Source organism: Bemisia tabaci, chromosome 2 (assembly GCF_918797505.1).
Source record: "Bemisia tabaci chromosome 2, PGI_BMITA_v3".
Taxonomy (NCBI): domain Eukaryota; kingdom Metazoa; phylum Arthropoda; class Insecta; order Hemiptera; family Aleyrodidae; genus Bemisia; species Bemisia tabaci.
The window spans coordinates 58,863,560-58,878,195 of record NC_092794.1 but is presented as its reverse complement, the minus strand read 5'-3'; the positions used below and the strand labels follow the sequence as shown (position 1 = coordinate 58,878,195).

At 33.3% G+C, this 14,636-nt stretch overlaps 2 protein-coding genes across 2 annotated transcripts in view; both read left to right on the top strand.

The window, feature by feature from the left end:
• The window catches only part of LOC109030119 (uncharacterized), a 9,846-nt gene extending 5,114 nt beyond the window's left edge, over positions 1 to 4,732 (top strand). The window contains exons 6-9 of the mRNA XM_019040929.2: positions 174 to 315; positions 599 to 702; positions 1,990 to 2,206; positions 3,243 to 4,732. Of these exons, the coding sequence (XP_018896474.2) occupies positions 174 to 315; positions 599 to 702; positions 1,990 to 2,206; positions 3,243 to 4,732 (1,953 nt within the window). The remainder of the gene's footprint in view (positions 1 to 173; positions 316 to 598; positions 703 to 1,989; positions 2,207 to 3,242) is intronic.
• On the top strand, positions 4,732 to 14,636 carry LOC140223765 (uncharacterized). The gene is made up of 8 exons (XM_019040927.2): positions 4,732 to 5,725; positions 6,960 to 7,090; positions 7,941 to 8,105; positions 8,917 to 8,964; positions 9,812 to 9,924; positions 10,707 to 10,857; positions 11,533 to 11,622; positions 12,816 to 14,636. The coding sequence occupies exons 1-8, from the start codon at positions 5,488 to 5,490 to the stop codon at positions 12,837 to 12,839; spliced, it is 960 nt and encodes a 319-aa protein (XP_018896472.2). The 5' UTR covers positions 4,732 to 5,487; the 3' UTR covers positions 12,840 to 14,636.

Genomic DNA, 14,636 nt, shown 5'->3' with positions numbered 1-14,636 from the left:
ATGAAGTAAATTCAGTTGTTAGTGAGATAATTTGGACTAACCAATGTCATGACTGACCTGGCAAAATTGAGCCAAAGGTTCAAATAAAGTCTTGAAAAACTGAGGAAAATGTCAGTTTTTTTGCTTAAATTTCTGTAAACGAAAATCATAACTATGCACTGAAATTTTTCCAGATTGGCTACCTAAGAGACAGCAGCGAAAGTGGAATAGAAACAGAAAGCCTAAGTAAAACAAACGGAAGCTCAGAAAATTTACCTACCTCTCCTGTTGCTACATTCCCTCCTGTTTCATCTAGTGGAGATGCAGCACTAAAAGGTTTGTATATTCTAATGGAATTTCTTTCCCCCATTATGCCCCAAATCTTCCAATGCTGCTAAATTGTTTGGCAGAATATTCCACCTAGCTAATCTTTCTAGTTTCCATTTTTTTCTCATTTAGAATTTTACCCTCTGAGTCACATTGCCATTTTATAATTTTACTCATTTTACCCGCCTTTTTGCGCTTTTTAGCATGCACTTGCAAATGAATAAGTAAAGAAATAGTTAATTGTACATCAACAAAACTAACTAACCACTTGTTTCCACTTATGATTTTGTAGAAAAGATCAAGAATCTAGAAGAGCTCCTTCAAAAATCCAAAGGAGTGATCATCGAAAAGATAAACACTATCAAGGATTTAAACAAAGAAAACACCGAATTAAAAGTGAGTCTTTTCGTTTTGTTTACTTCATCTTTATGCCCATTTGAATCTTTGTCTTTCCAGTTGTTCTAAACCCTTTATTTTCACTCATCTGTGAGAGCGTTTTTTTCTTGAGGGAAATGAGGTTAGAATCCTAATCATTAGCCCTTGTCGCTGTTTTGGATGATTAGCCATGGTGCTTGAATGCAAATTTTTTAGAATGTGATGGGCCAGTTGCGCTGGCAACAGAATGGTGTTTTGATGCTTGATTCTTGTAGATTAGCTAAAAATAAGAAGAACTGTCCTAACAGCAACTTCCTACATTGAATATTAACCGAGTTTTTGTCTTTGTAAATTCGGGTTTTTGATGCCATCCGACGTGCATGTTATGCACAACCTCGATTGACAACATCATAAATCGGTTTTTCAAGGCGCGATATCTCGGTTAATATTCAACCTAGAACGTTGCTGTTTGGACAGATCTTATCATTTTTAACTTTTCTACAAGAATAAAGCATCATGATATGGTTCTGTGACCAACACAACTGATCCATTTTTGAGAAATAGGGTTGAAAAATCGGGATATGTATCTGTAACAGAACGTGCTTCATACTATTCTAAAAAAATACTTTAGAATGGTTAAGATCATTTAATTTGCCAGGATTTTCCTTAAATGATCTTCTCTCATTCTTAATTTTATTATTCAGAATATAATCATGAAAATTAGATGAAAAGTCAAGAAAAAAATGTTTTTGGAAAATCTAAAAGAAAACCGAGGCATATAGAAACATGACATGAAATACACCAAGACTTTTCCTCTCATGAAATTTGTACAGCCAGCCTAACAACTTTTAGGAAAAAACATCGATGGTCATTATGAGAAATCACTAATCTGGACTCCAGTGCTACAAAATTTCTGTACCTCTTTTATTTTTCTTGTAATGATACGGTATTGCTTGTTCTGTCAACAGAATATTATTGAAATTGAAAGTAAGTATACAAGTCATGGAAATTTCAAAAAAATTACGATGACTATATTTCTGAGTATGAAATAGAGATGGTTGGATAGTTGGTAAAGTCACAAACTGAGTTAAGCAGTTTGCAAGATTAGCCATGAATATCATTGAAAGAAATATCAAGGAGTTTGAGGTAAATTTGTTAATAAATAATAGAAGTTGACCCATCCTTGGTTTGGTAAAAAAAAAATCAAGGCATTTAGGTCATAACGGTCGGGAAAAACCTGCATCTTTAATGGTTCCAACAACTTCTGCCTTCTTTTAAAAAACCTCTTTTTCCCTTTTGTTTTCAAAGTCTGAAGTGAAGGAGTTGGCCACTGTGAAAGATAAAGTTGTCTCGCTACAAAAATTAGTTGAAACCCTACAGAAAAGTGAAGAGGAAGCTGCCATCTCAGCGGCTGAGACCAAGCAATCTATATACTTGGAATTAGAAAGTAAAGAAGCCCAAGTGAAGAACTTGAAAGAAACTCTGGCAAAAGCTCTTCAAGAAAAAGCTCGTTTGAGTGACAAAGGTAAGATTTTGAATATATTTTATACATGCCACACAGCATGGACCCATCCCTCCTTTTCCCCTCTTTTCAAGGAGGTGAGAGGCAAATTCAACCATTCGATGATCAAATCTAATGTAAACTTAATACATATGTATATATTACCAGAGAAGCAGGAATGTAGAAAATATGATACATCGACAATGTAAGTCAGCAATCACATAACTCAGTTTGCAACATCGCACACTTCCTGTCATACTTTATTTTTTAAACGGAAAACTACTCAACAGCAATTCTTTAAAACTGTCACGATTTTTCTTCTTTATTTGAAGAAAATTCTGCATAAACTTCAAGGAATGATGCCAATTTGTTCCCCTCTCAAAAAATAACATAGAGGCAGAGATTTTCAGACACCACAAACGAGATGTGTGATTGCGGATTGTTGACACGAGATATGTGACATGCTGTGGGTCTTGTTGTAAAAATTAAAGGCATTAATAAGATACTTTGCCATTTCTTTAGAATTTTGATCACCTTTCTGAATTTTCAATCATTTGCTCCAATCATCTGTCAGTTTACAAGGTTATTCAAAAGTCACGCACCACTGGCCATGAGGGGGGGTGGCCATTTAAAATTTTTAGTTGCCCCCCTCCCCCTGAGGGGGTCAAAAACTGGAAAGTACCTGTAAAAGTTTTCCCCTTGATATAAGGAAAAACGTCGCAAACTGCAAGTCAATATCTTAATTAGAATTAAATTTATGGCCAGTGGTGCGTGACTTTTGAATAACCCATGTATTATTTAAATAGAGCAATTTCAGAGGCGTTTTTCCTAGACCTAGCGAATTTTTTTTTATTCATTCCTCTTTTAAGCAATCACAGACATGATTTTTTACATCAGCTGCATGGAAAGTCTGTAAATTCTATTTTTACCATGTTCTTAAGAAAGCATGTGTATATAACCAGATTCTTCTGAAAATTTTTATACTTTTATGAATTTTAAATTACAAAATTCAAATTTACTTGTAGAAGATCCGAAGTAATTTCCGTAATCTGTGTTCCAGTTGCCAATTTGGAGGCGAGTATGCAATCAAGTGAGGACATAGCAGTAAAATTGGCCAAAGCTGAGAAAGAATTAGAGAGAAAATGGTCTGCAAAACTAAATGCGTCAGAAAGTCATTTTATGCGATTGCTGGATGAGAAGGACCGATTGATGAAAAAATTACAGGGAGAGAACGAATTGTTGCAATCAAGGAAAGTTGAATTTAAGCCCCAAGAACCTGAAGACTTGTCAAAGGAAAAATCTTGTAAAGATTTATCTCTGAACACCACAGAAATTGCTAATTTGATGGATGGTACATTGAATATTCCAAGTAACTCAGGAAATGATGTCAAAAAGCCAGAAGATGGCGAAGAATTGTTGGTGCCTCTTGAAGACGAACTCCTTCTTTCACCTCCTCCAGAAGATAAAAAGTCCGTATGTGAACTGAAAAATATAATTGAACTTCTCAAAGGAGAATTAAATGAGAAAGAAACCAAATTAAGGCATATCAATGAGCATTCCCTCAGCAATTCAGCAAAGTTAAATTTATCCATCGAGAAGGTCAATCAAATGGAAAGTGATTTCCGATCCAAGCGAGAAGAGTGGATGCAAATGAAAACTCAGTACGAAAAACAAATTGAAGGATATTTGTCGGAAATAGCTAATTTGAACTGCAGTCTTGAAGACTTACGAGTACAAATAAAAGACAAAGAAGGAGAAGTAACCAACTACAGCGCTACAATATCCGATTACCGGCAAAGTTTAACGAATTTGAAGGAAGAACTGGGTTTGAAAACCCAAGAAAATGGAAGCCTTAGAAGTGAAATTAGTGAGTTGAAGAATGAGCTCACAAAATACAAGTCAAACCACCTGAAAGCTGACCAATTGGAAAAGGATTTTGTCTCTCTTACATCGAAATTCGAGGAGGAAACTTCCAAATGTGCGCAAATAGTCTGTGACTTAAATGCAAAATCGGAAGAACTGGAAAATATACGAGATAAGAATTCAAGCCTCAAACAAGAAATTGACCAGTTAAGTAAAACAGTTGAGGAAAGAGACACTTCTCTCACTGAGTTGCAGAGTTCCTTGTCAAAGGCAGAAAAGAACTTTGAAAACGAAATGACGTCGTTAAAAGGGTCAAACAATGAACTCCTTTCAAACCTGAAAACATTGGAAGGTTTATTGTCCTCAAAAGATGATGAGATTGCAGGTCATAGAAATTTAGTCACGAATCTAGAAAAATCAATTGCATCATTGAAGCAGCAGTTACAAAATAGTCATGATGAATCACAAGTAGAATTACTTCGGGCTGAAATTAAAGATTTAAAAAATAAAAATGAAAGTGCTGCTGCAGAACTTCAAAAATATGACCTTACATTAAATGAACTTCATGTTAAACTGCAAGATTATGAAACAAAGCTGCAAGAAGCAGAAAATGCTAAAAAAGAATTAGAAAATTGCTTAAAAGACAAGCAAAGATACGATACAAAAACGAACATAGTGAATTTTTGAAAATAAAAAACATACTGGAGACAAACCATTTGCAAAACCAAAAGCCAATTTCAGAGCTTATCTCAAATTTAGTGGAATCAAACCAAAGTGCCTCCCACAATGAAGCAGCCTTAAACAACCTTAGATTAGAGCTGGAAGTTTGTAAGGAGAGCAAGGAAAAATGGCAGCTAACTGCTAAAGAAACGAAGAAAGCCCTGGCTATATTGAAAGATGATGTTCTCTCTCTGAGAGCTGAGTTTGCAAAAACATTTAACAAAACTAAAGAGGATTGTTTAAACTTGCTAACTGATTGCCAGAATTACACATTAAAGTTTGTAGAGGAGAAGAAAAGATCCTTTGATATCATAGCAAGAGAGTTTGAACATCGTGAAAGTGAATTGAAATCCATTCAGTTTGAGCTTTGTGAGAAAATCAAAGACATCAAACAGGCTGTCAACTCCAAAAATTCAGAAATAGAAGCTCAACAAAAGAGAATTTCAGAGTTGATCTCCAGAGTCCAAATTTCAGAAACGATTACAAATGATTACTCAGAGCGAATTAAAGTATTGCAGGCGGAATTAGTTAGCAAAAACAAAATAATAGATGCTTTAAAATCTGATCAGGGTAACCAAGAGCTAAGTAATATAGGAGAAGAGCATTCCGCAGAGTGGAGTCAAAAAGAATTAGAAATTGAAAAATTGAAATCGGAAGTTGCTGAATTAAAAGAACAGTTGAATTTCAAAAATAGTGAGGTAAAAGATTTTCATGTAGGGAGCATGTCAGTGGAATCGGAAGCCATCAGAAGTGAGTGCAAACAGCTGAATAATGCATCAACCCGCCATTTGCTGGAAAAATCAAGAGAAGTTGAAGACGCTACATCAGATCTCTCATTAGTAGAAATTGAAAATCTAGAATTACGTCACCAACAAGAAATTCATGAAATTGAAAAACGCTATGCATCTCTTTTGGCAGAAAAATACAAAGAGTACGAAATTTTGGAGGCTAAATACCATGGTAATTATTCACAAACTTTGTCTTTGTCATTCAGATACCTATAACTGTTTAGTCATATTGTCCTGGGTTTCAGGAAAAGAGATTTTAAGTTTATAAATATAAAATTAAGATAGCTTCACTACCCGACAAGGATGATTTCAATCATTTTAAATTTAGTCTGAACTTCACTGGATATCCTGCGCATAATGCATCTAAAAATCAGGTTTTAGTATTGGAAATTAGGTTGCATTATCCTAACAAGACACTTAAAAGTCGGTGCAGTCCTTTCTTGTTACAAAATGTCTTGCTGCACAAACAAAAATCTCTATAGCTTTTTCAAAATAGGCTGATAAAAATCATGCCTGGTGGCCAAATGGATCTTAAAAGTTTGAGGTGGAACCTGAACATTGACTACAAGGACACTAACAAGTGCTAGAAATTACTGTTTTTTTTAGCATCAAGTGTTCAAATGAAGACTCACGTCAAGGGACTTGTCAGTAAATGTTTATAGGAACTGTCCCAAGTAGCTCTTTAAATTGTGAGTGGAAACGTTAAATAAGTGGAAATGCGTGTGTGTTTCTCTAAGTTTCCCAAAAAAGTAGATGTCAGTGAGGAATTTTGCTGAACAACCCTAGGAAAGTTTTCATTCTCAGAAACAAGAAAAAGCTCCCACCTTGGTTTCTACATTCCTCCTCTTTTGTTTTAAAAAGGCTTATCCTGTCGTCGGTGAAGTAAATAATGACCTCGATATTCTCTTGGGTTTTTTCTAAGTATGTACACCTCTAACTGTTTTTCGTCTGAAACAGGAATGAAACGTTTCTTCAATAAAAAGCTGTCTTTTCACTCCTGTAAAAAGTGGAAAACTTTACAAGCACCTATTAATCAGGTAGTTTTGTCTTGTGGGCAGTCAAAATCAGTCATCAATTTATTTTTTGGAGTCATCAGATCTTCGTATTTATTTCAGCAACTCATACTATATCTTACTTTTTACACCCTTTTTAAATTGATAAGTATTTTGCTGTTTCTAATTTTATTTGGGTGGAAAATGTTTTATTTTAGAAGATGATGACTACTACATAATGGCTACTACAGAATTTCAAGTTCTTTATTCAAAAGTAATAAGATTATTCAAGATAATACAAAGGAAAACTTGGTATTACCTACCAATTTCAAACACTATTTTCTATTTTCCTCATACTCTTTAGGAAATTCTGAGCCACAAGCAATATGTTATGTGTTTAATACACTGTTACAGAGCAAGAGTTGGAACAAGAAAGGCGATTGAACAAGGAGGTTCGAGAAATCATCAAAGATGCCAAAGAATCAGAAGAACTTCAGAATGAACAGCTGGATGAATTTCGTTTGCAGTTGCAACAGACAGAGAAAGTAAGCATATGTTATTTTGTTGTTAATACATTGCTCATCCATAATGAACCGTCTTTGTTAGCTTACTTAAAAAAACAACATATCTGCTATTGGTTTCCCTATGTAGATAGATGCCTTTATGAGTATTTCCATTCATTTGTTTCCTTTCTGACCCATGCTGTTCATTTGTTCCATTATTGTTTGACTCATTTTCAATCCTCATTTTCATGCTTTCAAATGTCTTGAAATATTCAATTACATATCGACAGTGAAATTTTGAGACAGTAGTCAATTACATACTACATATGTATGTTTTGAAATTTCTGTTCCAACTTTATTTCAATGAAAGAGACCAAATATTTTGGTAAGAAATTCCTCTACTATACTTAAATTATTAATCAGAATCTAAGCTGGTGCAGGCTTTATTGAGCTATTTTGTCATATCATCAACCAAACCACTTCCTTGTCTGGTAGGCGCCTCGTATCTCTTAGTAAGCACATAATCAGTACATTGGTACTGTTTACAAATTGTGTGTTAAAAATAAAGTTTCACTTTCTTGCAATAAGAACTGTCCCTTGGCTTCTGTGCAAAAATGAAGTACGTAATAGTATAGCCAGTCATCCAAGAGCAGACACTTTTTCCGCATTAGTTATTTCATTAAATTGACACTCAAAAAATTAAAACTTCCAGAAATGAGTTGTACATATTTTATTCATGACCAAAACAATCTGCCACAAAATTACTTTCTTTCGCTTCCTTTATTATGATAAGATAAGGGATTAGGGACTAACAAGTAATTATAATAAACTTTCTCAGAAGGTATTAACCTAATTTGAATTGTTATTAAAACATTTGTTATTATAATTTCAGGAAGCTACCTCGAAAATTGAAGAACTAAAACAAGCACATCTTGTTGAAATGAATGCCACTATTAAGAAATGGAAGAATTTCCTCGATAAGAAAATTGCTGAGCTTGAACAGAAGCACTGTGATGAAGTTATGGCATTAACTAGAGAATGGCACCAGGAACGAAAGGTTTGCTTCAATTTTAATTATTTCCAATGAATCTTTTAATTTTTTACCAACTCAGGACTCAGGATCTCTTTTCATTTATATTTTAAAAACCATCATTAGATTTATTTTCTCTCTTCTTCATTTGAAACTGTATTTCCATGTTTTGTTTCTTTTCCTTTGCTTTTTCCCCCCTTTTTTATATGTTTACTGAATACATTTTTAAATGACCTGAGCCTTTATTATAAATTTTAAAATTCACTTGTAATTTGAGCAGTGAGTCGAGAGTCAGAAAATGGACCTCGACTAAGTAATGAGATATCGAAAGTCTTCAACTCAAGAATTTCAACAGAGAGTGTTGAAATATCTGCATGATTTGGACACAATCTTTGTACCTCATCATTATTTCATTGTTTCTACCATCAAAGAAAGTTCTAGGTATCCAACAATAGGATAATAATTCAATATTAATAATTATTACAATAATGACTACCTATGAAACTTACAATAATGATTCTCGCAGTCTGTTTTTCGCCCATTTTTTCTTTTCACTACTTACTTTCAATTTTTTTGGTTTGTTTTTTCTCATGATTAATAGCTTGCTTGAGCTCCTACATTTTTCCTCAGTTGTATCATTTCATAATTTTGCAGTTAATATGACTGCTTTTTACCAAATTTCTAAAAATTTAATGCAATATTTTTGTGTTTTGAGACTAATTTATTTATTCTGTGTTTCTTTCATTATCAGTTTGTTTTTAAAATTTTTTTTATTTGTTATAATTTACCTGCATTTTTCTTTGAATTATTTTATAAATTTTAATTTCACCTTTTCCAGATTGATTGTGAAAACATTCCTGCAGCCAATACAGTTTATCAGAAGCAGGTAATTCATTGTGAGCCATAAAACAGAAAGTATTCAGAGCATCAACCAAACTACGCACCTCTTGCAGTAAACACATCGAAATGCACTATAGCAGCCTTACAACATAACAAATGAACATTAAAAAGAAAGGGAAACAATCTGAAGACGAGGCTGAAAAAATAAAAACTTAAAATCTAAAACAAACAAAAGATATTTTATGCAGTTTCCTTGAAATTATCAACGATAATAAACCAGGAAAATGTTTTAAAAGATCAAAGCTGAAAACCTGACTCATTTTGACGAAAGCTAGATAGAGAGGTAGAGCAGGTTTAAAAACTTGGTGTCTACTGAGATAAATAAATGATGATACAAGAATGACATTTTACCAACAACAGGGCAGCATGTGTTCTAATCTCATTTTATGCGGAGTCAACAGAGTCTTCAAACTGTCCGAGTAGACTTCTGTAAAATAATACCTCCAAAATCACTCATAAAATGAGCTTCCCTCATTATTGAGATTGAAAATGATTTTGAACTCTCAAAATTACCTTTGCTTACTGTTCCTTATGTAATTTGATCCACAAATTTTGTTCCGGTGGGAATGAAAAAAAATGATTTACTTAATATTGGAGGGCTGTGGCTATGTGGAGATTAAAGGGTTTTGGAACAATTATACATTTCCAAAGACTCATTTTTTAGAATGTTTGGACTTAATCCTGAATGGCCCTACATTAAGTGCTGTCAAACTAAACTCTCATGGAAAAAAAAAAAAGTAATGGGTATTAGTTAAGAAATTTTTGGGAAAAAAGTTTTAAATTTCTTATTGACTCCCTTTGTAATAATGCTTTCTCTCTATGTTTGATTTTAGGAATTAGAAAAATTAGCCAACTCAGCAGGAGCTGATTCCGAAACCGTCGAGTCCTTGAACATTCAACTGAAAGCTCTGAAAAAAGAATTAAATGATGAAAGGAGTCTCCGCAAGTAAGATTTTTTATTTGTTCATCGTCCTTGCTTCTTTATTTTTACAAGTGAGAAAAACCTTAAAATGATTGAGACATACGAAATCTACAAATTTTGCTCTTTTGTCTTTTTTTTGGGATTCAAAAGTCATGTATGAACACCTCATCAAGACTCTTAAGCACAGCTCTCACTGATATAGGTTCTAACATTCTGGCTTTTTCTAATGCAACCTCCTTCAGAATATTTTCCCAATTAAAATAATGTTTATTTCATGCTAAGCAGTACTTTCAAGTGGTCTGACTTCATGGTATGAGAAGGAATGATGGCGAGTATGCAAATGATAATGTAAAAGCAAGGCTGAGATTAGTCAGAGATGCAGGAAATTTATTCAACGGGGTTTTCGTCAAAGCCCAAGGAAAAACCGGCAATTCTCCAGGGACAGTAATGTTGATAATGTGAGCCTTAACTCAAGTGGATCATTGTTTTATATGAGCGAGAAGTTTAAAATGCATAAAAAACAAAATTATTGTATAAAAAACACAATTAATGCTTGAAAAAACATTAATATCTCAATTAGGAGTTATTTCAGTAATTTTTGTTGTACGAATCATATTATACGTAAAATTTAAATGAGAAATCATAGATTATAATGCTTCAATTTGCACCTTGTCAATTCATGTTTTCTCTCTGAAATTTTTTGATCCTTCAAATTTTGGTCGATTTTTTAGTTGCCCTATCCATTGATTTTATTATTTATTTTGCAACTAAAGTTTTCGCTGTAATTTGGTTTTTTTAAATTAAAGGCACGAGGTGCAAGAATTGCAACAACTCCTCTCCAAGAAAAATTCCTTTAGACAACCAAAAGAGTGTATGGAGCAAGACCTCGAAGATTGCACCGAAATGGAATACTTGAGGAACATACTGTATGAATATATGATGGGTAAAGAACCCGTGGTAAGTACCGATGAAAATCACTAATTTGAGTACACTTATAGGCTCCACTAAAAAATTGAGGAGTTCTTTGATGTGAGACTGGTAACTAAAACATGTGTGTGAGAAAAATGCCTTCAAGATGGCGGAACTGTATTTGTTTTTTGTTGCTAGCATCTCTTTTTTTCTAATGTATGAAACCTTTAAATGTGATCGCAAGATTTTATGCATTTAGTATGAATCATTGTTTAACAGCCTAGCTATGTTTAAAAAGTCTTATTCGCTCTTTTACCTGAGACGGACTTTCTTACTTGGGACCCAAAGATGTTTCATGTATGTAAAGGAAACTGAGCTGTTTTTTTTTATTTTGTGCTTCAAAAGAAAATTGGTCTCTGATCCAGAGCTTTGTGACTCTAATCCTATCAGGTATGTCAGTGACATTTTAAAACGCTTCCAAATCTACCCTTTTTCTCTTTTAAACAAAGAATATGAGTCTCACTGAACTTTTTAGGATTTGAGAAATTTACATCAGTATTCATCATGATCATGAAATTTTTGTACTTTAAATCATGTATTAAAATAAGTTTTAGAATCAGAAATTCCTGTAAAATAAGGGTTTACCCATGAAACGGGGATTAGTTTTGGAGACAGTAATTTTTCAACTGTCGTGAATACAGGTGTATATTTTCCTGTTTTCAGGTTCTCGCACGTGTTCTGGCTGCTTTAGTCAAGTTTGACTCGGAGCAAACGAGTAGAGTATTACAGAAAGAGGAACAACGATATACTCTGGTAAGTTTTGTGGTTGACATGTAGCCAAATATTTTATTTTATTGAAATTGAAGAAAGTGGATTTCAAATAATTTTTCAAATATCCAGCCTTAAGACCCACTGAGTGTTAGATGGTCATTTAAAGAATATCTTTATCTGTCCCTTTTTTTAGCCAGAACCTAGTAGGATCCTATTGGTGTGCTGAATGCTGTGTTTAGACTTTGTTCGGAGATGGCTACTGCCACCCATGATTTCTGCTAAGTGATGAAATACCACTGATCTTCTCACCAATCAACAATTTGTAGCTCTGAAAATGACTATTTTAAGCCTTAAGTACCATTTCCTCAGAACTATGTCGTTTAATCATTATGACCTGCAGCCTAATTGTTTAAACATTAACTGGCTATGTTGGCAAGATACGACAAGACACAGCCTGTCTGCGCCGTGTTATGTATCGATTTTCGATTCTTGTTGTGCGGACCGAAATTTCTACAATCAGGCTGCTGGGATTAGCTCAACATTTTTTGTTCTTCTTTTTTTGAGTATTCTTTATTCATCTGCACGGACTATCACCAACACATATGTCTCAATTGTTAATATTTTGGCTTTTTTTCACCTTCTTCAATACAGTCACATCTACTCATATTAGGCAACACTCAAGTAGGGATTAAAGAGGGGTCTCTTTCAAGCAGCATGAGTCAAGCTTGTAAGAGAGGAAATCAGAAAATGCATGATGCGCTGATTTTATAGGAAACTTTCAAAATTTGGAACAGAACTTATCTTCTTTAAAATGTTTAACAGACTAAAATTTATAGTGCAGAAGGATGAACAGAAATCCTTCCTCATTGCCTGTTATGCGTCTTTCGATTGTCAAACTACAATGAGCAATTATTAAAACCCTGTTAAGTTTAATTGCATTAAATAGTGTGAATATTCAATTCTAAATGTTTGTTTCTATTTTTATCCATGTATAAACTTACAGATCACTGATGCTGAAACTTAAATATGGTCCTTTGAAATTTTAAATTATCTGATGAAAGTACTAAATTCAAAATTAGCGGGATGTTTCGTTAATCTGAATTTTTCCATGCAAGTACATACTTTCTCTCAGTCCACTTCAATTTACTGGAAGCTCAAGTAGTTAATAATATTTATGTATAATCTTATCAATGAAAAAAACTGATCTCAATTTTTCTGTGTTTCTCTTTTTGCAGTTGGGTCAACTTGGAATGTCGTGATTTTCTGTGAATACCCTTTATCTTTGAGACGCATGTAATAAGGATACAAAGAAAGATTTAATGCTGAAGGTATCATTAAGCTGGTGCTAACCTCAGAGTTGACTAGGAAACTATCATTTCTCAAACTAATTATTGTCCACTGTATAAAAGTTTTTACCCATAGGAAATGCCAGAGTGAACAAGAAGTTTCATCACCAAAAAATCTAGGGAATTTAATAAGTCCGTTCTCAGAGATTTTCCTTTTTTATTGCATTTATTCCTCTCTAAGTTTTATTATTTCTGTTCCCTTAATGTATTAAAGCAAAACCAGACCCTAAAAGAGGTCTATCAACGTTTTCCATCTCACACAATTAATTGTTTATTGAAACTTGTAATTACTTTCGAATGTCTGTCAAATTGATTCTCATTTACTATCCAGTTAAACTGAAAAGTTGTGATATAGCTGTGCAATATTTAAAGACAATAGGAGAGTTTTATGAGAAAAAGAAAAAACTCAATCTTATTAATTTGAAGGGGAATATGGAAAAGAAAGCAAATATAATTTGGATTTTTTAATTTTCCTCTCTCTGATGAGAAAAATGTCACTCTCTCTGAAAATGAAATGAAAACTCAAGAAACTCATCTATCCTCTCTTTTTAAAGTTTTGCTCTGTCAATCAACAAATCGACGATAAATAATGATTCTTGTTTTTGTTAATTTACACTTCCTGCTCACTAAAAAACTTGAGTTTAATCGAGTCGAATTGAGCACTAAACTGATTTTGGTCTAATTTACAATGGAAAAAATTTCATGTTCACCCAATTTTTTTTATAAGATTGAAAGTATCTCACATCAGAGCAGAAAAGAAGTGTGTTTAAAATCAAGCTCTAAACATTTGCCTAACATACAGGTTGATTCTACTTCTTAATTTTGGTCCACCTTTATTATGGTTTCTTTGTGAGCGTGAAGTTAGAATTTTCTGTTTCTTCCTCGCTTGTGAGTTAATTTCACAAGTTTTTGATCTGCTTAATGTGCTCTGCACAAAATTGTGTTCAGAGAACATTTGTTGTAGTGCTTAATTTCTTATTCTATCCAGTGGTCCATGATTAATTGGCATATACAAAGTTAATCTGATTTGCAACACAGGTACACTTTCAATACGCTGGAATCTTCAGCTTCTCTGAACTAAAACTATTCCTTCAGTTTCAGTTGTGTGTCCAATGTGTAACGATAATGAAATTGAAAGTGTAAATCTACTATCAGCTCTCCGCACACAATGGTTCAAGGATCTATGTGTATTAGCACTAGATTCATACTTTCAAGCTATCTATCATTGAATTTGCCGCAAGTGCGGGCAAAACATTGCCATTTGAATACATTTCATGTCTTACCTATGCTTCAAAGGCTTGATTTTTTATTCTGTCTTATTTACTTGATGTTAGGTAATTTTTATTTTAGGCAATAATCAACGTGGGAACAGATTCCTAAACCATGAGGGTTAAATTTTTTTTCATCGCTTCAGCTATTGTATTTATTCAGAGCTATGAGTTCTTTTCTGTATGGTTATTTACCTACTGTACAACTGTAATCACCGTATCAATGATATTGATAAAATTTTATAAATATTAAATAGGTAACTCCAAGTTAGTATGCATATTACTCCTATTTCGTAACTCTTCTTCTGTCATTTTGTCATTGTTCATTTGTTTATTTATTAATTTATTATTCTACCTATGCTTTATTTTTTGAAGCTGATCCAAATTTATTGTTGTACCTGATAAAACTGTTACATAATAAAACTGTGTTTGTAATTTCTAA